Source organism: Onychomys torridus, chromosome X (assembly GCF_903995425.1).
Source record: "Onychomys torridus chromosome X, mOncTor1.1, whole genome shotgun sequence".
Taxonomy (NCBI): domain Eukaryota; kingdom Metazoa; phylum Chordata; class Mammalia; order Rodentia; family Cricetidae; genus Onychomys; species Onychomys torridus.
The window spans coordinates 2,167,986-2,187,388 of NC_050466.1; the positions used below are offsets into that span (position 1 = coordinate 2,167,986).

A 19,403-nucleotide genomic window follows, 5' to 3' on the forward strand; every position below is an offset into this window, starting at 1 on the left:
CCACTGAGCTAACTCCCCAACCCCCTAAGTACAATCTTAAGACTGCAAAAATGATTATTCTGAGATGAATGAATAGGCTTAGTCCCTAGACAGCAACATTTGGGACACCAAGGTTAAACAAGACAAAAGGACATTTTATTTTACTGAGGACATTCTCAGAGCCTTTGTATCAAAAAAAATTTTTTTGGGTGTGTGTGTGTGTGTGTGTGTGTGTGTGTAGTACTAACTAAACACACTCACCAGGCTCTCACTGTATCTCAGGAATTGTTCTAAAAGCTAGGCATCTGTTAAACAAAACAGACTTAAGATCTTTTCCCTGAGGAGCGGAGATTCTGGTCAGGAAATGCGAAGAATTTGTCCTGTACCAAGCACAGTTCCAGGAGCTTTCCATTGACTTCTCAACCAATTTCACTTTTTGCTCTTTTTCCAGCACCAGGCGTCGAGGAAGAGGAAGAAGAAGAGGAGGAGGAGGAGGAGGAGGAGGAAGGCGGTGCAGGGCATGTGGAACTCTTGCAGGAAGTTGTACCCAAGGAGAAGGTGGTACCCATTCCTGAAGGCAGTGCTTTCTTCTGCCTCAGCCAAACCAATCCGTGAGTGCTAGAGGGGGCAGTAGGGCAGGGTAACAGGGGCGGGCCAGCTGGAGAGCCCTAGAACTACCCAGAAGGCAACAGGGCACAGATGTATCCCTGGAGGTTTCCCAATAAACACTGATCCTGGTTTCTAATCACTGCCTTTTCCGCACTTCCCAGACTTCGGAAGGCCTGCCACACCCTCATACATCATCATATCTTCACCAGTCTCATCCTGGTGTTCATCATCCTCAGCAGCGTGTCCCTGGCCGCTGAGGACCCCATCCGAGCCCACTCCTTCCGAAACCATGTGAGCCCATGCTGAGGGCTAGGAGGAACTCACAGGGGTATTCTCCTGGGCACAAGTTCGAGCCAGAGTAGAGACCAGAAGAAGACCCTTCACTGGGCTGGGGAAGAGGACCAGCAATGGTGGAGACTACAGTGCCAGCAGCCATTACCATACTCCAAGAAGTGCGAGCAGGGGATCAGGATTAGACTGGGGATGAGAGGAACCTGCGCTCAGAGAGGTTAAACAGGCCAAGGGCACTCATGCAGCTGGGCAGAGACAAAGGAGCCTAAATCTGAGCCCTCATGTCAGATGGCCAAGCCTTTGGCATGTGTAAAAAGGTCTTTCCTGATGCTGAGAGGGAAGGAGGAGAGCAAGGCTTACATTTAGTGGTACATACACAAGCTGCCGTGGTGATACCTGCCTGGATTTCTAGCACTTAGGAGACTGAAGCCAGAGGATTACTGCAACTCAGAGGTCATCCTGGGCTGCAGAGTGAGGCTTTGTCTCAGATAGATAGATAGATAGATACATAGATAGATAGATAGATAGATAGATAGATAGATAGATAGATACATACATACATACATACATACATACATACATACACACATAGACACATAGATACATAGATGATAGATAGATACAAAGATGATAGATAATAGATAGATACATAGATAGATATAGATAGATAGATAGATAGATAGATGATAGATACATAGATATAGATACATAGATAGATGATAGATAATAGATAGATGATAGATAATAGATAGATACATAGATGTATAGATACATAGATATAGATAGAAAGATAGACAGACAGATAGATAGGAAGATAGATAGATAGATAGATAGATAGATAGATAGATAGATGATAGATAGACAGACAAGGAAAGAAAAAGAGAGGCACACACATACCTATCAATCTCCTTTAGTAATGACAGTGTTCCTCATCTTTCTCATTTCCTCAGATTCTGGGATACTTCGATTATGCCTTCACCTCCATTTTCACTGTGGAGATTCTACTAAAGGTGATAACTGAACCCCCAACCATACCCTCAGTTGCCCCCAATACATTCCCGGCCACCCCTACCACCTATCTCTCTGCTCTCTCTCCCATCCTACCCACCAGCTATCCTCTTGTCTGAGGTCTAATCTAATGTCATCTGATCCCCAGATGACAGTGTTTGGGGCCTTCCTGCACCGGGGCTCTTTCTGCCGTAGTTGGTTCAATATGTTGGATCTGCTTGTGGTCAGTGTGTCCCTCATCTCCTTCGGCATCCAGTGAGTAACACCTTCCCCTGCCCACCCCACTCCTCCAAGAACCAGGACCAAGCCCTAATTAAGGCCTGAAACTCCCCTCCCAGCTCCAGTGCCATCTCAGTTGTGAAGATTCTCCGAGTCCTCCGAGTCCTCCGGCCCCTCAGAGCCATCAACAGGGCCAAGGGACTCAAGGTAAGCCCAGCTTACCCAAGCCCACAGAACCCAGGTCCTGAGTCAAGATCACAGATCCAACTGACCATTTGCAGCCTGAATCCAACATGTGACCACAGATTCTTGACTACTGGCCATGTGATCTGACCAATGTTCCTTACAAGTGACTATACCAGTAGCCACAATTTTCTGACTCATGTCCTTGACATGTGACTACATGTCCTTACCTAGAAAACACTTATTCTTTGTTAATACCCATACAAGCTAGCCCACAATACTGCCTTTGACCATGTGTTCCTGACTTGTAACCACATACCCCTGGCCCAAGTCCTTAAGCTATATCCATCACCCAAGTCCCCACTACATGCTATGGCCTTCGATGCCCAATAGTCATTTGTGGGTGTGTCTGCAGCACGTGGTGCAGTGTGTCTTCGTGGCCATCCGGACCATTGGGAACATCATGATCGTCACCACCCTCCTGCAGTTCATGTTCGCCTGCATTGGTGTGCAGCTCTTCAAGGTGGGGGAGACCCAGGGAGAGGCCCAGGTCAAGGTGGGGGTGAAAGGGGAACCTGTTTGACAGATGTCCTCCATACAGGGAAAATTCTACAGCTGCACTGATGAGGCCAAACACACCCTGAAAGAATGCAAGTGAGTGTTTGAGGCTTGCCCCCTGTGGAATCCAGAGCCCCTTCCAAATCACATAGAGAAATACAGGCCTCTCTCTCTATGGTCCCGGAGCCACTTTATAGTCTTTTACCAAGGACTCTAGACATCTGGTTTCCTAGAAATCCCTAAGACCCTCAGAAGAACTCTCCCAATAATTGTAGAGGCCTTCATATCAGAGCAAGCACTCTAGGTCCCCCCTTAACCTTTCTCCACATTCTTCAGCATTACCTACATTCCTCCCCAGAAGCCCTAGCAACTCCTGCCCCTCCTCAGAATCCCAGCTTCCCTCTAGAGATGTTTGTAGAGGGAGGTGGTTTCAAGCAAACACCATGAAGCCAGGAATCGCTGGCTCAAACCCACTTCACAGGCTTCGGGGCACTTATTCACTTTGCTGAGTCCCTTTGCTCAACTGAAAATGGCTTATGAAAGGTAGTCAGGGCATAGAATATGTGGGCACAGTAAAGTACCTACGTGGCAAGCCAGCACAGTACCTGGCAGAGTCAGTGCTAAGAAACTTTGGCCACTTGCAGAACTACTTGCCCCTGGTGGCAAAAATGCTAATGGCAGTGGTGATGATGCTATCCCAGCTGTGTTCCAGAAATTAGTCTGGGTCTTTGCTTAAGTTCTCGTAATTTATCATATGGGGAGTACGCCTGCCACTGCAGGTGTGGAGACCAGAGACCAGCTTGAGGGAGTTCTTTCCTCCCACCATGTGGATTCTGAGGAGCAAAGTCAGATCATCAGGTTGGCAGCAAGGACCTTTACCCACCAAGCCATTTTGCCGGCCCTTGTTTGGTTTCTTTTGCTGTTCTTTTGAGGGGGGTGGTTGCTTGTTTGAGCCTTGGTCTCAATATGTCTCCAGCCAGCCTTAAGCTCTCAAGCCAGCCTTAAACTCACACGTTGCCTGTCTTCTGTCACCTGAGTCGCTGGGATTATAAGCATGTGCCACTACGCCTGGCTTTATTTATTTGTTTGTTTATTATGAGACATGGTCTTAGTGTGTAGCCCTGGAAGACCTGGAAATCACGAAGGCCAGGCTGGCCTCAAACTTGCTAAAAATCTTCCTGCCTCTGCCTCACAAGTAATGGGATTATAAGTGTGCACCACCACGATTAATTGTCATTTATTGACTTAATCCTGGTGAGAAATTCTGTTAGAATCCTCATTTTTGAGAGAGATGGCGAAAACAAAAAGTCCATAGACAGAGACTGAACATTTACAATAATCCAGGTAGGAAATCAAAGGGCAGGATGTGAACCCAAGCCATCTAGGTACACCACTGTGCCCTGCTACATCCATAATGAAGACCCTAGACCCTTCGCCACAGCTCCTCACTCCTCCTCTCTCACTAGCCTGTCTACAACGTTCACAGGGGCTCCTTCCTCATCTACCCTGATGGAGATGTGTCACGGCCCTTGGTCCGAGAGCGGCTCTGGGTCAACAGTGATTTCAACTTTGACAACGTCCTTTCAGCCATGATGGCCCTGTTCACTGTCTCTACCTTCGAAGGCTGGCCTGCGTGAGGGGCAGGGCCTCGGGGATCGCAGGGGACTGGGCAGATGATTGCAGATAATTGCCTGGGATCAACTGGGAGTGGATGGGAGTGTAGCTTAAGGACGCATGGAAAGTCTCTTAAGACTGGATAGGGTTTTCCTTCTTTCCTTTTTCCTCTTTTCAATGCTTGAGAGTGGAACCCGGGGTCTGTAGATGCTAGGCAAATGGTATAACATTAAGCTACATCTCTATTCCCCTATTTTCTTGAGTCAGGGTCTTACCATGCACCCACTTTGACCTCAAACTGGTGGTCCTCCTTCCTCATCCTCTTGAGTGCTGGGATTCAGGTTTGTACTACCACTTCCAGTTGGGTGTAGTTTTCTAGAGACTGGTGAGTGTGTTGGAAAACTGGGTGGGAATTTTCCAGAACTTCACTGTGGATTCATTGGGACTTTGGAGAAGGTCTCTAGAAATTGGGCAAAGATCTCTGAGGGAATAGGTAAATCTAGAAAAAAGACTGGATGAGTGTTATAGGAGGATATAGAATGTGGAGGGATTCAAAGGGGGCTCACTGAGGAGATAGGATTCAGAAATTCAGAAAACTACAAAAGCCTTTGGGTATACTAGCTAGAAATTTCTGGGGTGAATTGAGCAGATCATTCAATGCTGTGGGATAGGAGTCCAGGATCTTAGAAGCTTGTGGGGAAATTCTGGAGAACCACATAGGGGAGGTGCTCCAGGGACCATTATAAGGGGATAAGGTGTCTGTAGAAACATAGGAGATTTTGAAAGGTTTGGATAGGATTCTTTTGAGGGCTGCATGGGAATCTCTGAAACTTTGAGGTGTCTGGTATAAAAGATTTTGGATCCTGGCCTACATAGTTGAGTTCCAGGACAGCCAAGGATACATAGTGAGGCCCTGTCTCAAAAAAAAAGAAAAAGAAAAAGAAAAGAAAAGAAAAATAAAAAACAAAGACTTAGGACACTTTAAAAGGCCTGTGGGAGGTTCCTTATTTTGTTACTTATTATATTTGTGTTTTAATTTTACACATCAGCCATGGGTTCCCTTGTCCTCCCCTCTACTGCCTCCACCACCCCCACCTTCCCCACATCCCCCCCCCTTCCCATCTCCTCCAGGGCCAAGACTCCCCTGGGGATTCATTTAAACCTGGTGGATTCAGTACAGGCAGGTCCAGTCCCCTCCTTCCAGGCTGAGCAAAGTGTCCCTGTGTAAGCCTAAGGTTCCAAACAGCCAGCTCATGCACTAAGGACAGGTCCCGGCCCCACAGCCTGGGTGCCTCCCAAACAGTTCAAGCTATTCAATTGTCTCACTTATCCAGAGGGTCTGATCCAGCTGGGGGCTCCACAGCCATTGGTTCATAATTCATGTGCTTCTATTCGTTTGGCTATTTGTCCCTGTGCTTTTCCAATCTTGGTCTCAATAATTCATGCTCTTACAGTCCCTCCTCCTTCTGGACAATTGGACTCCTGGAGCTCCACCTGGGGCCTGTCTGATGATCTCCACATCCACCTCCATCAGTTATTGGATGAGAGTTCCAGCACCACCATTAGGGTGTTTGGCCATCTGATCACCAGACTAGGTCAGATCAGGCTTTCTCTTGATCATTGCCAGCAGTCTACAGAGGATGTATCATTGTGGATTTCTAGGGACCTCTCCAGCACTCTGTCTGTTCCTGTTCTCATGTGGTCATCATTTATCATGGTCTGTTATTCCTTGTTCTCCCTTTCTGTTCTTGATCCAGCTGGGATCTCCTGCTCCCCTAAGCTTTCTTTCCCTCAAACCTTGCCCTTCATTACTCCCACTGTCATCCAGGTTGTTCATGTAGATCTCATCTATTTCTCTGTCATTGGGCGATCCCTGTGTCTTTCCTAGGGTCCTGTTTTCTAGGTAGCCTCCCTGGAGTTGTGTAGCAGTCTAGTCATCTTTGTTTTACATCTAGTATCCTACTATGAGTGAGTACATACCGTGTTTGTCCTTCTGAGTCTGGATTACCTCACTCAGGACGATTTTTTCTAGATCCATCCATTTGCCTGCAAACCTCATGATGTCATTGTTTTTCTCTGCTGAGTAGTACTCCATTGTGTATATGGACCATATTTTATTTATCCATTCTTCAGTTGAAGGGCATCTAGGTTGTTTCCAGGTTCTGGCTATTACAAACAATGCTGATGTGAACATAGCTGAGCAAATGCCCTTGTGGTATGATCAAGCATTCCTTGGGTATTTGCCCAAGGGTGCTACAGCTGAGTCTTGGGGGAGATGGATTCCCAATTTTCTAAGGAAGCGCCATATTGATTTCCAAAGTGGCTGTACAAGCTTGCATTCCCACCAGCAGTGGAGGAGAGTTCCCCTTACTCCTCATCCTCTCCAGCATAAACTGTCTTCTGTGTTTTTTATCTTAGCCATTCTGACAGGTGTAAGGTGGTATCTCAGAGTCATTTTGATTTGCATTTCCCGGATAATTAGGGATGTTGAGCAATTCCTTAAATGTCTTTCAGCATTTGAACTTCCTCTGTTGAGAATTTGTTTAGTTCTATAGCCCATTTCTTAATTGGACTGTTGGGCATTTTGATGTCTAATTTCTTGAGTTCTTTATATATTCTGGATATCAGCCCTCTGTCAGATGTGGGGTTGGTGAGGACCTTTTCCCATTCTGTAGGCTGTCACTTTGTCTTATTGACCATGTCCTTTGCTCTACAAAAGCTTCTCAGTTTCAACAGGTCCCATTGATTGATTGTTTCTCTCAGTGTCTGTGCTACTGGTGTTATATTTAGAAAGTGATCTCCTATGCCAATGCATTCAAGACTACTTCCTACTTTCTCTTCTATCAGGTTCAGAGTAACTGTATTTATGTTGAGGTCTTTGATCCACTTGGACTTAAGTTTTGTGCACGGTGACAGATATGGATCTATTTGCAGCCTTCTACACATTGACATCCAGTTATGCCAGCACCATTTGTTGAAGATGCTTTCTTTTTTCCATTGTACATTGTTGGCTTTTTTGTCAAAAATTATATGTTCATAGGTGTGCGGGTTAATGTCAGGGTCTTCAATTTGATTCCATTGTTCCACATGTCGGTTTTTATGCCAGTACCAAGCTGTTTTTATTACGGTAGCTCTATAGTAGTAGAGCTTGATGTCGGGGATTGTGATGCCTGTGGGAGGTTCTTTATGGATGTATAGAAGTCCCAAGTGATTAGGTTGTAAATTTAGGGAGGTTGGTATGCCAGGAGATTTGGGAGGTGGGTATGATAAGTAGCCTAGGAAGAAGTCTGAGGGGACTGGGGTTCCCCTGCACATGCCCTCATCTCTACCTCCCACCATCTCCCACAGACTGCTATACAAAGCTATAGATGCACATGCAGAAGATGAGGGCCCTATCTACAATTACCATGTGGAGATCTCAGTATTCTTCATTGTCTACATCATCATCATTGCCTTCTTCATGATGAACATCTTCGTGGGCTTTGTTATCATCACCTTCCGTGCCCAGGGAGAGCAGGAATACCAAAACTGTGAGCTGGACAAGAACCAGGTGACCTCTCATTCCCAACCAATGACCTCCAACCTGTCTCTCCTTGTCTTGTGAACCTCGTCTGCTCACTCATGCCTTATACCATTATGCAGCGCCAGTGTGTAGAATATGCCCTCAAAGCTCAGCCACTCCGCCGATACATCCCCAAGAATCCACATCAGTACCGCGTGTGGGCCACTGTGAACTCTGCTGCCTTTGAGTACCTCATGTTTCTGCTCATCCTGCTCAACACGGTTGCCCTAGCCATGCAGGTCTGTCTGAGCCCCACCCCCATCTTGATCATGGTCAGACATTTGTTCTTTTCACACAATCCATTGAGAGCTATTAGGAATACATTAGGCAGCAAGTAACAACCCCACTCCCCACCCCTGCTTAACCAACAGAGCCTGAAGTTATCATGACATTTGCAACCTTTCTTCAAATCTAAGGCCAAAAATCGAATTCTGCTTTTAAAGATGCAGGAATGTGAAAACAATGGTCCATGACTGCTGCAAACTGTCACAGATTGTAAACTGCTCTCCAGATTCAGATTCTAAGATGAAACCGGTTGTGCACCCTAGAGTCAGTGGAGTTTGCCTAATTACCTCAAATGTTGAGGAACACTGACGTAGGATGTCTTCTCGTTGTTGATTAGTGACCCAGGCTCTGTCCATTTTCCTGTCATGTCATTCTGCTGTGAGTTGGCTGTTGCTTCATGGTCACAAAACAACTATTCCAGACATCCGTTCCATGCTCAAGGCAGGAAAAAGAGAGAGAGAGAGTTTGAACCAAGCAGAAACTCTTGCATATTTTAGTGAAATAAATTTTTTTCACAGAAGCTGCCAACCGTGGCAGTCTGGGAATCAAGAACCAGGCTTTGCAGTGTCCATAATGAGAGGCAATGCAAACAGTGTTTCCATGTCCCCAGACTCCTCAGCTCAGGCCAGGGACTGTGTTTGTGTGTAGGGTGTCTCTGCCTTAGGCTCTGTTCCCATCTAATTTCCCCACAGCACTATGAGCAGACTGCTCCCTTTAACTATGCCATGGACATCCTCAACATGGTCTTCACTGGCCTCTTCACCATTGAGATGGTGCTCAAAATCATCGCTTTCAAACCCAAGGTACACCCTAGGCCCACTCCCTGTGAATACATTCCTAGGGGAGGAAGTGCATTCCACAGCCCTGGGAGGTTTGGGGGGGGTGTAATCAAGTAGTCATAAGACTAAGAAGTGAAAGAAACCCAAGTACAGACTATTTGAAGTCCAAGCCAGGCCCTGTCTCCTCAATACCACCTATCCTTTACTGGTCCCCTACCCTGGTCTGCTGGCTAAGAGAACACAGTACACTGCTTTCCTCCTGTCTACAGCATTATTTTGCCGATGCCTGGAATACGTTCGATGCTCTTATTGTAGTGGGCAGCGTAGTGGACATTGCCGTCACTGAAGTCAATGTGAGAACTGGGCTTTGTGTTAACCCTTCTACCTTCTCCCTAGAGCCTTCCTTCACTTGGGTAGGCAGCTGGCATTCACATTCTCCCTGGTTCTAGAGACTGAGCACTCCTCATTCTAGATCTGCCTTTTTGAATCCTTGCTAGGCTCTGGCTAAGTACTCCTCTCTCTAACCAGCCCCTTATTCCATTTGCAACCTACTCAGTGGCTCTGCTGCCTCCCTTATTATTTCTGTTATCTCTTTCATTGTCTCTACCCCACTCCAATGGCTCTATCATCTCCATGGACTCCCGCTTTGGCTGCATCATCTGACTACTTCATTGGCTCCATTTTCTCCACCAACTCCATCATCTCCTATACTGGCTCTTCCCTGGCTCTGTAACCACAACTGATTGCATCATTGGCTCCATCATTTCATCCAATGGGTACTACATGGATACTACATGACTGACAATACTGCCGATTGCATTTCCACATCACTGGCTTCTCCAATGATCATCCATTGGTTCTCATTTTCATGAAACTTTGGCTCCGTTGTTTCCTTCAATGTCTTTGCTCCACCATCTCCTTTACCTGATCCTTTTACTCCCACCCCATTAAAACTTTGTCTACAACCATTATGATCTACTACCATATAACCTTCCCCCACCATTTGCTGAGTATGCACCATCATTTCCCCCTATCCATTTGGGCATATGATTACATCATCTCCTTTATCACCTCTGTTTTGGCCACATGTCCCACCAGAATGGAGGCCATCTTGGCGAGGTAGCTTCTCACCCCTCACAGAAATAATTTTTTCAACCATCCCTCCCAGCCCAAGAGACCTTAGCCATGCTCCCTGACAGCTGGGCAGTGGTGGTGCATGCCTTTAGTCCCAGCACCTGGGAGGCAGAGGGAGGCAGATCTCTGAGTTCAAGGCCAGCCTGGTCCAGGGCAAGGCTACACAGAGAAACTCTGTCTCGAAAAACAAACAAACAAAAAATGCTCTGTGACCACTCTTGGACCTGGGTTCTGAGAGTTTTGGGAACTGGGAGGGCCAAGGCATGAGGAAAAGAAGTTGCTAGACCCGGTGCAAACTGAGCACCTCCACTGCATCCCTAACTCCAGAGTTCAGAGGACAGCTCCCGAATATCTATCACATTCTTTCGCCTCTTCCGAGTCATGAGGCTGGTCAAGCTTCTCAGTAAGGGTGAGGGGATCCGCACACTTCTCTGGACGTTCATCAAGTCTTTCCAGGTAATTCTCCACTCAGAACTACAGTTCCCAGTCTGCCATATCATTTCCAACTTTCTTTCTCTGAGCTCTCAATCTTTAACATGCCTCTAGTTCACTGACTTTACCCTATTCTATTTAATATTGTGTCTACATTTGGGAGGCACATGTAATCCAGGAAACTTTGAGGGTAGACTACATCCCCAGCAGTCCCAGGCTGGGGGAGAGGAGTGCATTCTGGGATTTATAGTTCGATGACTGCACCTGAAATGTCTGCTCCCTTCCCATTCTCCCAGGCCTTGCCCTATGTGGCTCTTCTCATAGCAATGATATTCTTCATCTATGCAGTCATTGGCATGCAGGTAAGTGGAGACCCTAGAGAATACCCCTCTGGAACCCTTCTGCCAGAGAGACTTCGTAGGAATAGCCCCAATGAGAGGGTGGAGGAGCAGAAAGACAGACAAACTGGATGACCCTGGGTAAGCCTACATGTGTGAAATGAGCTCATTAGGAAGAGATTTCAAGATTAGGAAGATCCCTTAGGCAACAGGAAATGTGAAGTCAATGGGAACACGTGGGTTCCCTCCTGGCACGCAGCCTTTGCATGTCTACAGATGTTTGGCAAGGTGGCTCTTCAGGATGGCACACAGATAAATCGAAACAACAATTTCCAGACCTTTCCACAGGCTGTGCTGCTTCTGTTCAGGTAATATACTCCCATTTCCCTGCTACCTTGCTCCCCAGAATATCTAGGGTACCCATACACCCTCTCTGGGCCTCAACATGCCTGAACTATGGAAATATCAGGGCAGCCTGAGTTCCACATAAGCTGAAGCCATTTCTGACTGTAATCTGAGGAGTCTTCCAAAATATTCGAGTCTCAGCCATTCTTTTTCTGGCTGTAAGATGTGCCTCCTTTTAGTCCACAGTGCCCTCATCTGTAAGAGACATTCTATAACTGCCATTATCATGGTCATGTTAGTTGTTAAAGTGTTGATATAGAAGCTGATGAGACACTTCAGCAAGTAAAGGCATTTGCTGCCAAGCCTGGTGACCTGAGTTCAATTCCCAGAATCCACATGGGGAAATGAAAGAAAAGACTCCCACAGATTGTGTATACACACACACACACACACACACACACACACACACACACACACACACACAAATAAAATAAAATAAAATAAAATAAAATAAAATAAAATAAATATAAAGTATAGCTCTGGTGAGAAGTAGGTCATCCCCTTACTCCCCTAGACCCCCACAACTGTACTTGACATAACTTTAGAGCCTCTCCAGAATGCCACCCCTCTGTGACCCTCCCCAGGTGTGCCACTGGTGAGGCATGGCAAGAGATAATGCTTGCTAGCCTTCCCGGAAATCGATGCGACCCTGAGTCTGACTTTGGCCCAGGCGAAGAATTTACCTGTGGTAGCAATTTTGCTATTGCCTATTTTATCAGCTTCTTCATGCTCTGTGCCTTCCTGGTAAGGACACATTTCTCCACTACCACCATCATTGCCATGGGAGCTGGCCCTGAGTGGTTCAGAGAAGTCCAAATGAATTGGGCAGCCCAGATCTTGAGAGAGCTGCCCCAACAATAAGATCAACCAAGGAACTTGTGACCCAGTGGCCATATAAGATCATCCCAGCTCCTACCCACCCACCCCCAAAACCCAGCTCTGTTCCTTTACTTAACTCTGCTTGCTCATTGGCCCACAGATTATAAATCTCTTTGTGGCTGTGATCATGGATAACTTTGATTATCTGACCAGAGATTGGTCTATCCTGGGCCCCCACCACCTTGATGAATTCAAGAGGATCTGGTCTGAATATGACCCTGGAGCCAAGTATACACTCTAACTTCTTATCCCAAATCCTAAGGATAATGGCCCCTAGTTCTAGAAGTTCAGACCCACACATTCCATTACCCAATGATAAAGAGGTTTCTATTGCCTTACCCTCTGTCCTCTCCATCTTTGCTCTTCCCTGGAAAGCCTTGGGGTGTCAGTTTGGGAGGTAATGATTCACTTGGGGCAGGGCTTAAGAAAAGCCTAAAGGAGTACTGTTGACCCAGTGGCATCTCCCCGGCTGCCCCAGGGGCCGCATCAAGCACCTGGACGTCGTTGCCCTGCTGAGACGCATCCAGCCCCCACTGGGGTTCGGAAAGTTGTGCCCACACCGAGTGGCCTGCAAGGTCTGTGCACTTGCCCATCTGCTTACCTGCTGACCTACAAGAAGGCACTATACTTTCTGGGAAGGGGGAGGGACTTCCTTTGGTAGGGATGGGTACATGACTGCATCCACAAAGGTTTCTACCCTGGGCATTCAGAGTATATCGAGCATTTTCCCGAAAGTGGGTTCTATGTCTCTGGTGTTTACAGAGACTTGTGGCAATGAATGTGCCCCTCAACTCAGATGGAACAGTGACATTCAACGCTACCCTCTTTGCCCTGGTTCGGACATCCCTGAAGATCAAGACAGAAGGTGTGGGGGAGGAGGAGCAGGAGTGAAAGGGTCCCTGGGGAGGGTTCAGGGGACAAATGCAAAGAATGACAGATGCGCATCTCCAAACTCTGGACCTCAAAATGGGTGGCTTTGGCTTCTCCAGGCCTGCTTCCACACCCTATCTGATAGCAGTGATGTGAAACTTCAAAGCAAAACCCCACCCGACCCCCCCAGCAATGAGGAGCAACTTCTCCTATTTGCCCTAGCCCACGCTCTCCTGCATTGTAGGGAACCTGGATCAAGCCAACCAGGAGCTTCGGATGGTCATCAAAAAGATCTGGAAGAGGATAAAGCAGAAACTGTTGGATGAGGTCATCCCCCCTCCAGATGGTGAGCTGCCCACCCCCAATTCCTTAATTGTCTGCTCAGATTAGTGCTGGTAGGTAGGAACTAGGGAGGCAGTAGCAGTATAGAGGACCCCTGCATAACTTTGCCCTCTTTTCTTGTCCCAGAGGAGGAAGTCACCGTGGGCAAATTCTATGCCACATTTCTGATCCAAGATTATTTCCGAAAATTCCGGAGAAGGAAAGAAAAGGGGCTACTAGGAACAGAGGCCCCAACAAGCACATCCTCTGTCCTTCAGGTCTTAAGGACAGGGTCTGGTGTGGCCATGTGTGTAGAGGCTGACCTCCCTCTTGATCTCCTGAAACCCATGTCACAGAGGAAGAAACTGAGACCTAGGCCTCACAGAGGGTCAAGGGAGCCTCACAGCCCTGGCGCACACACTTCTACATGGGAAGCAAGCTCATAGAGGGGCACTCTAGACCATGAGCTACCAATTTCCTTATTTTTCCATCCATCCCCACAGGTTGGTCTAAGAAGCCTACAGGACTTGGGTCCTGAGATCCGACAGGCCCTGACCTATGACACTGAGGAAGAAGAAGAGGAAGAAGCAGTGAGTCAGGAGGGTGAGGAGGAGGAAGCTGAGAACAACCCAGAAACATACAAAGTGAGGACATGTTTCTACTCCCCTCCAAACTCTTGACTGTAAAATGCTCCCTCAGACCCCTAAGTCAATTCAATACTGTCTCTGGGGAGAAACCTCCTCTACAATGGAAAACTGTTCAATACCTATCACCAGCTGTTGGAAAACAAGACCCAGATTCAGCCCCCAGGGAGTGATGGTCCCCATGGACCAGTGAGGGAAGCACTGATGAAGTAACCTAGCCATTGCATTAACAAAACACTCAGCCAAGGAATTTCTCCTCAGGACTCCATAGACTCCCAGCCCCAATCTCAATGGAACTCCAAGATTCCAGTGTCTCTACCTATGAGGGAGAAACTCCCAGATTCTCTCTCACCCGGGCCTAGTGATGATGATGATAGACTGGCTCCCAACCCCAAGCAGCCCAGTGTGCTCCAGGCTGGATCCCAAGCCCACAGGTATGGTCAAGCACCTGGGGGAAGTTGTGAGAAGGAAGAAAAACTAGCCACTGTACTGGTTGAGCTGGAAGAAGGGCTAGAGGCCTTCAAGAAGAAATTTGGGAAGGATAGATGTGTTTCAAGGGCTTAAGTGAGAATCTGATGTAGTGGGCCTGGGAGGTGGAAGCATGGGGATACAGAGTTCAAGGCCATCCTTGCTATATAGTGAGTATGAGACCCTGTTTTTTAAAAGGCAATAATAAATCACGGGCTCAAGTGGAAATAGAGGATAACAAGAGAAAAATGGAAAAGAGAATAACAGAAAAATATGAGAAATGCAGTGCAAAAGATTAATGCAAATCAAGTGTGGTAGCACAAGCCTTTAATCCCAGCACTCAGTAGACAGAAGGAAATAGCTCTCTGTGAGTTCAAGGCCAGCCTGGTCTACATAGTGAGTTCCAGGCCAGCCAGGATTACATAGTAAGACCCTGTCTAAAAGTAATTGTAAATCCTGGTGTTTGTTTAGAGAATGGGATCACATATTGGGGGTTTGGGAACTGGTCTAACTAATATGCATCCCCCTCCAGGAGAAGCTCTGGAGTTTTCATGTTCACTATCCCAGAAGAAGCAAGTAATCAGCTCAAGGGAATTCAAGGGCAGGACAATCAGAATGAGGAACAGGAAGTCCCTGACTGGTACACTGGCCACACCACAGGGGCCATGGAGGGGAGGGCAGGAGTGTTGATACCCCAAATCTGAATCTCAGACCTGAGTTCACTGCTAGCTCTGCCTTCTCCACAGGACCCCCCACCTGGATGAGCAGGCAGGGACTCCCTCCAACCCAGTCCTTTTGCCACCCCACTGGCCCCAGAGACACGTAAATGGGCAGCATGGACCACGCCGACGTTTGCTGCCTCCAACACCTGCAGGTAAGCAGACAAATGGGCCCGATGGAACCCTAAGGGCTAGCAAAACACAACAAGGGAGGAATTGCCATTGTCCTTTGCCCGCCAGGTCGGAAGCCCTCCTTCACCATTCAGTGTCTGCAACGCCAGGGCAGTTGTGAAGATTTACCCATCCCAGGCACCTACCATCGTGGACGGACCTCAGGACCAGGCAGGGCTCAGGTGAGGAAAAGGGGCACTGTGGCCTTCAGAGATGTAGCCTCTGAGGCTGAACTTTACAAACATACTACATCTCAAGGCCTTCCAAAGAATGGGGCACTTAAAGGGCCACACATAATCCCCACTGGACTTTGGGTTTGCTGTCCCCAGTTTACAGGTGAGGGAACTGAGGCTCAGAGAAGTTTATCCTCCTGTGATCACATAGTTAGTAAGCAGCACAAGTGATGTTTTAAAAATACTTAGTATTTATTTATTCATTCATTCATTCATTAACTCTTGTAAGTGTATGTGTGTCTTTTTGTGCCTCTGTGTGTGTGTGTGTATACACTCACTCATAGGACTGTGCAGAGTCCAGAAGAAGGTGTCAGTGTCCTCCTCTGTCTCCACCTATTTAAAGTAGGCTCTTTCCCTGAACCTAGGCCTCACATTTTCTTGTCTAGGCTGGGAGCCAATAATCTCCAGTGATCCTCCTGCCTCTTCTCCCTTTGGAGTTAGGGCTAGCCCTCCCCCCACATACACACACAAACACAACTGTCATTTAATCCAGGTTTTTGAGTCGGATATGATGGATGGAACATACCTGTAACCCTATCACTTGGGAGGTAGGCACAGGAAGATCAGGAATTCAAAGTTATTCTCAGCTACATATAGAGTTGAGACTAGCCTGGGCCACATGAGACTCTGTTTCAAAAGAACCAAAACAAGCAGATAAGGTGGTTCATGCCTATAATCCCAGCTCCTGTGAGGCTGGTACAGGAGGATGACTGCAAATTTGAGGCCAACCTGGGCTACATAGTAAATTACAAGCCTTGATAATAGAGTAAAGCCCTGTCTCAAATAAATGAATGAATGAATGAATGACACGCAATGCCCACAAACAAAGGCTTTCTGTACTCTGACAAAACCTCAAGTCTGGAGCTGAAGATGTAGTCAGTGGTGAAGCCTTTGCCTAGCATGTTTATGACTCCAGGTTTGATCCCCACAAATAAAGAAGTCATTTATTTCCCCTCTGATTTACATCATTCAGTGGGACTCCAGTTGTGTATGTTAGAGAAGAGGGGTAGAACTCACAAGAGTGAATCATAGCCCCTCATACTCATCAATCTTTGCCCCCTCTGGTGCTTATTCTGACCAAGGGTTCCTGGGCAGCCCCTCCTCAGAAGGGTCGACTGCTATATGCCCCCCTGTTGTTGGTGGAGGAAGCCACAGTGGGTGAAGGATACCTCAACAAACTCAGCGGGCCACTGCGCACCTTCGCCTGTCTGCAAGTGCCTGGAGCTCATTCAGATCCCAGTCGCCGCCGCAGCAAGAGGGGCAGTGCGGACAGTTTGGTGGAAGCTGTGAGTCCTGATTGGGGGAGGGGCTGGAGTAGAAGGAGCAGAGGTGGGAGCAGAAACGGGCACCAAGGAGTGTTCAGACTCTCTGTTGAGCTTGTATACTGTACTTGACTCTGTCCCCCTGAATTCCGCCATTAGCACATCATTAATGTGATTACTCTGCACATTGTGCCGTTGATCAACATTATTCCCACTTGAACCCCTCCCCAGGTGCTTATCTCTGAAGGCCTCGGTCTCTTTGCCCAAGACCCACGGTTTGTGGCCCTGGCAAAGCAGGAGATTGCAGATGCATGTCACCTGACACTGGATGAGATGGACAGTGCTGCCAGTGACCTGCTAGCACAGAGAACCACCTCCCTTTATAGTGATGAGGAGTCTATTCTCTCCCGCTTTGATGAAGAGGATCTGAGAGATGAGATGGCCTGCGTCCATGCCCTTTAATTTCTTACCCCTCATCCACTGCTCAATAAAGCCCCTGCCCTTCCTTCGCTCAGAAGGAGGCAAGCACTGACCACATACTGTTGGATTTTAGTGTCTTTGTACTGGCAGTCTGGGGCAGTTTCCATCCATCCCTTATTGCATCCCTGAGCCACTGCCCACACATGAGTATTTCCAGAAACCAGGACAGCTAGGCCTGATTATTCAGCGTCAGGGAAGGAGGGAGGAGGAGGAGGAGGAGGAGAAAGAGACAGCAGCCAAAAAAAGCTGGAGACAGAGTGGAGGTGGGGGAGAAGAAGGGCACTAGGCAGATAGGGGGAAGGGAGCAGAGGAGATATTGGGTGTCCGGATAGCAGGGAGAGGCAGAGACGTCACAAGGGGTCAGTCAGGTCAGCCCAAAGAAGGGCAGACTGTAGAAGAGTTTAGGCAGGGCAAAGGCCTAGTGGTTAGAGTTGGTAGCTGAAGCAGAAATGTCCTCTCACAGCATCAAGAAGAAAAATCGAAATCCATTGGTAGAAATTTTAGGTGACAGCCAACAGTGGTGCTTCTAGCTCCAGGGAACCCATTCCGAGGCCCCTTGATCTCCCAGAAACACCTGAGAGTGACTCTCTTCCCACACAGATGCCTGAGCTTCTCATTCTGCTTCTTGCTCTGCCTTGAGGATCTCATTCATTCAGGAAAAGCTTATCAGGCATTTGGCGTGGGCCAGGTACCTTGCTGCTTCCCCCCCCCCCACGAACTAAGGTGGCTAAGACATATGACATGTTTATCTAAAGTGGGAGTCAGTTCCACTGCAAAGGAATTGACCACCATTTAATCATCCTTCCTCACTCTTGAAGCAAGGGGTTCTTAGTTGTATCTTTTGTGTCAACCAAGCCAGGGAATTTGGGGGGAGCCACAATCGAAAACCAAGACTCTAAACACACGAAATTAATCACACTGGGCCTTGGAACAAAGGTTTGAAGAAGTTGGGCTGGTATATGATGAAAGAGCAAGTTAGAGGAAAGCATAGAGAGTGGAGACCGCCTGCTAAGAACTACGGTTGGAGGCCAGATCATGCAGTCTTGAATGCCAGGTCCTGAGATGTCTGGTTTTCTATCTAAAAGTATGGGGGAACCACAGGAAAGAGTTAAGTAAGGTAGTGACCTAGCTAACTATGCATTTTAAATAGATGCTCTGCTGGTATGCTGAAAACAGACTGGAGGGGAAGAGAATGGAGATGCTAAAATTGGCAGAAATGATGGTTACCTTAGCCAGGGAAGGTAACAGGGGAGATGGGAAGTCAGTGGATTCCAGAATAGTAAAGAAAGTAAAATGATCCATGCCATGATCCCTGTACTGAGTTCATTATAGTTGATTGTCTTTTTTAATCAGTATGACAACCCTACATATAATATTTTAAAACATTTTACATGTCTAAGGTCAAACAGGAGTAAATATTAGAAATGAGAATCAAGCAACTGAGTGCCAAAATCCAAACAACTAGGAAGTACCTATTACATACTTGTGGGTTTGTTTTTTTCTTTAAATAATATAGGAGCCAGGTACAGTGGTGCACGCTTTTAATCCCAGCACTCAGGAAGCAGAGGCAGGCAGATCTCTGTAAGTTGAAGGCCAGCCTGGTCTACACAGTGAGTTCCAGCCAGGGCTATACAGAGAGACCTTGTCTCAAAAAAGTAAAACAAAATAAAGTAAATATGGGGGCTAGGGAGATAGCTCGGCGGGTAAAAATGATTACCACCAAGACCTGAAGACCTGAGTTGGATCCGCAGGACCCAAGGTAGAAAGAACTGACTCCTACAAGCTGTCTTCTGACCTCCCACTGTGCATCCATGCATACACACAGTAAATAATTAAATGTAAAAAAAAAAAATAGGTATAAAAGCCAGAGCTGCCGGGCGGTGGTGGCGCACACCTTTAATCCCAGCACTCGGGAGGCAGAGGCAGGCGGATCTCTGTGAGTTCGACTGCAGACTGGGCT

At 47.3% G+C, this 19,403-nt stretch overlaps 1 protein-coding gene across 1 annotated transcript in view; it reads left to right on the top strand.

The window, feature by feature from the left end:
- Cacna1f (calcium voltage-gated channel subunit alpha1 F) overlaps positions 1–17,500 on the top strand; it is a 28,618-nt gene extending 11,118 nt beyond the window's left edge. Inside the window, exons 20-48 of the mRNA XM_036174106.1 lie at positions 431–590; positions 750–879; positions 1,830–1,889; positions 2,036–2,142; positions 2,226–2,313; positions 2,705–2,812; positions 2,891–2,943; positions 4,334–4,480; positions 7,810–8,011; positions 8,104–8,262; positions 9,001–9,111; positions 9,357–9,440; positions 10,186–10,206; positions 10,549–10,677; positions 10,950–11,015; positions 11,268–11,359; positions 11,981–12,140; positions 12,376–12,503; positions 12,754–12,850; positions 13,038–13,140; positions 13,390–13,491; positions 13,614–13,744; positions 13,970–14,110; positions 14,372–14,544; positions 15,111–15,218; positions 15,325–15,452; positions 15,538–15,650; positions 16,784–16,987; positions 17,195–17,500. Of these exons, the coding sequence (XP_036029999.1) occupies positions 431–590; positions 750–879; positions 1,830–1,889; positions 2,036–2,142; positions 2,226–2,313; positions 2,705–2,812; positions 2,891–2,943; positions 4,334–4,480; positions 7,810–8,011; positions 8,104–8,262; positions 9,001–9,111; positions 9,357–9,440; positions 10,186–10,206; positions 10,549–10,677; positions 10,950–11,015; positions 11,268–11,359; positions 11,981–12,140; positions 12,376–12,503; positions 12,754–12,850; positions 13,038–13,140; positions 13,390–13,491; positions 13,614–13,744; positions 13,970–14,110; positions 14,372–14,544; positions 15,111–15,218; positions 15,325–15,452; positions 15,538–15,650; positions 16,784–16,987; positions 17,195–17,425 (3,536 nt within the window). The 3' untranslated portion in view covers positions 17,426–17,500. The remainder of the gene's footprint in view (positions 1–430; positions 591–749; positions 880–1,829; positions 1,890–2,035; positions 2,143–2,225; positions 2,314–2,704; positions 2,813–2,890; positions 2,944–4,333; positions 4,481–7,809; positions 8,012–8,103; positions 8,263–9,000; positions 9,112–9,356; positions 9,441–10,185; positions 10,207–10,548; positions 10,678–10,949; positions 11,016–11,267; positions 11,360–11,980; positions 12,141–12,375; positions 12,504–12,753; positions 12,851–13,037; positions 13,141–13,389; positions 13,492–13,613; positions 13,745–13,969; positions 14,111–14,371; positions 14,545–15,110; positions 15,219–15,324; positions 15,453–15,537; positions 15,651–16,783; positions 16,988–17,194) is intronic.
- The last annotated feature ends 1,903 nt before the right edge of the window (positions 17,501–19,403 follow it).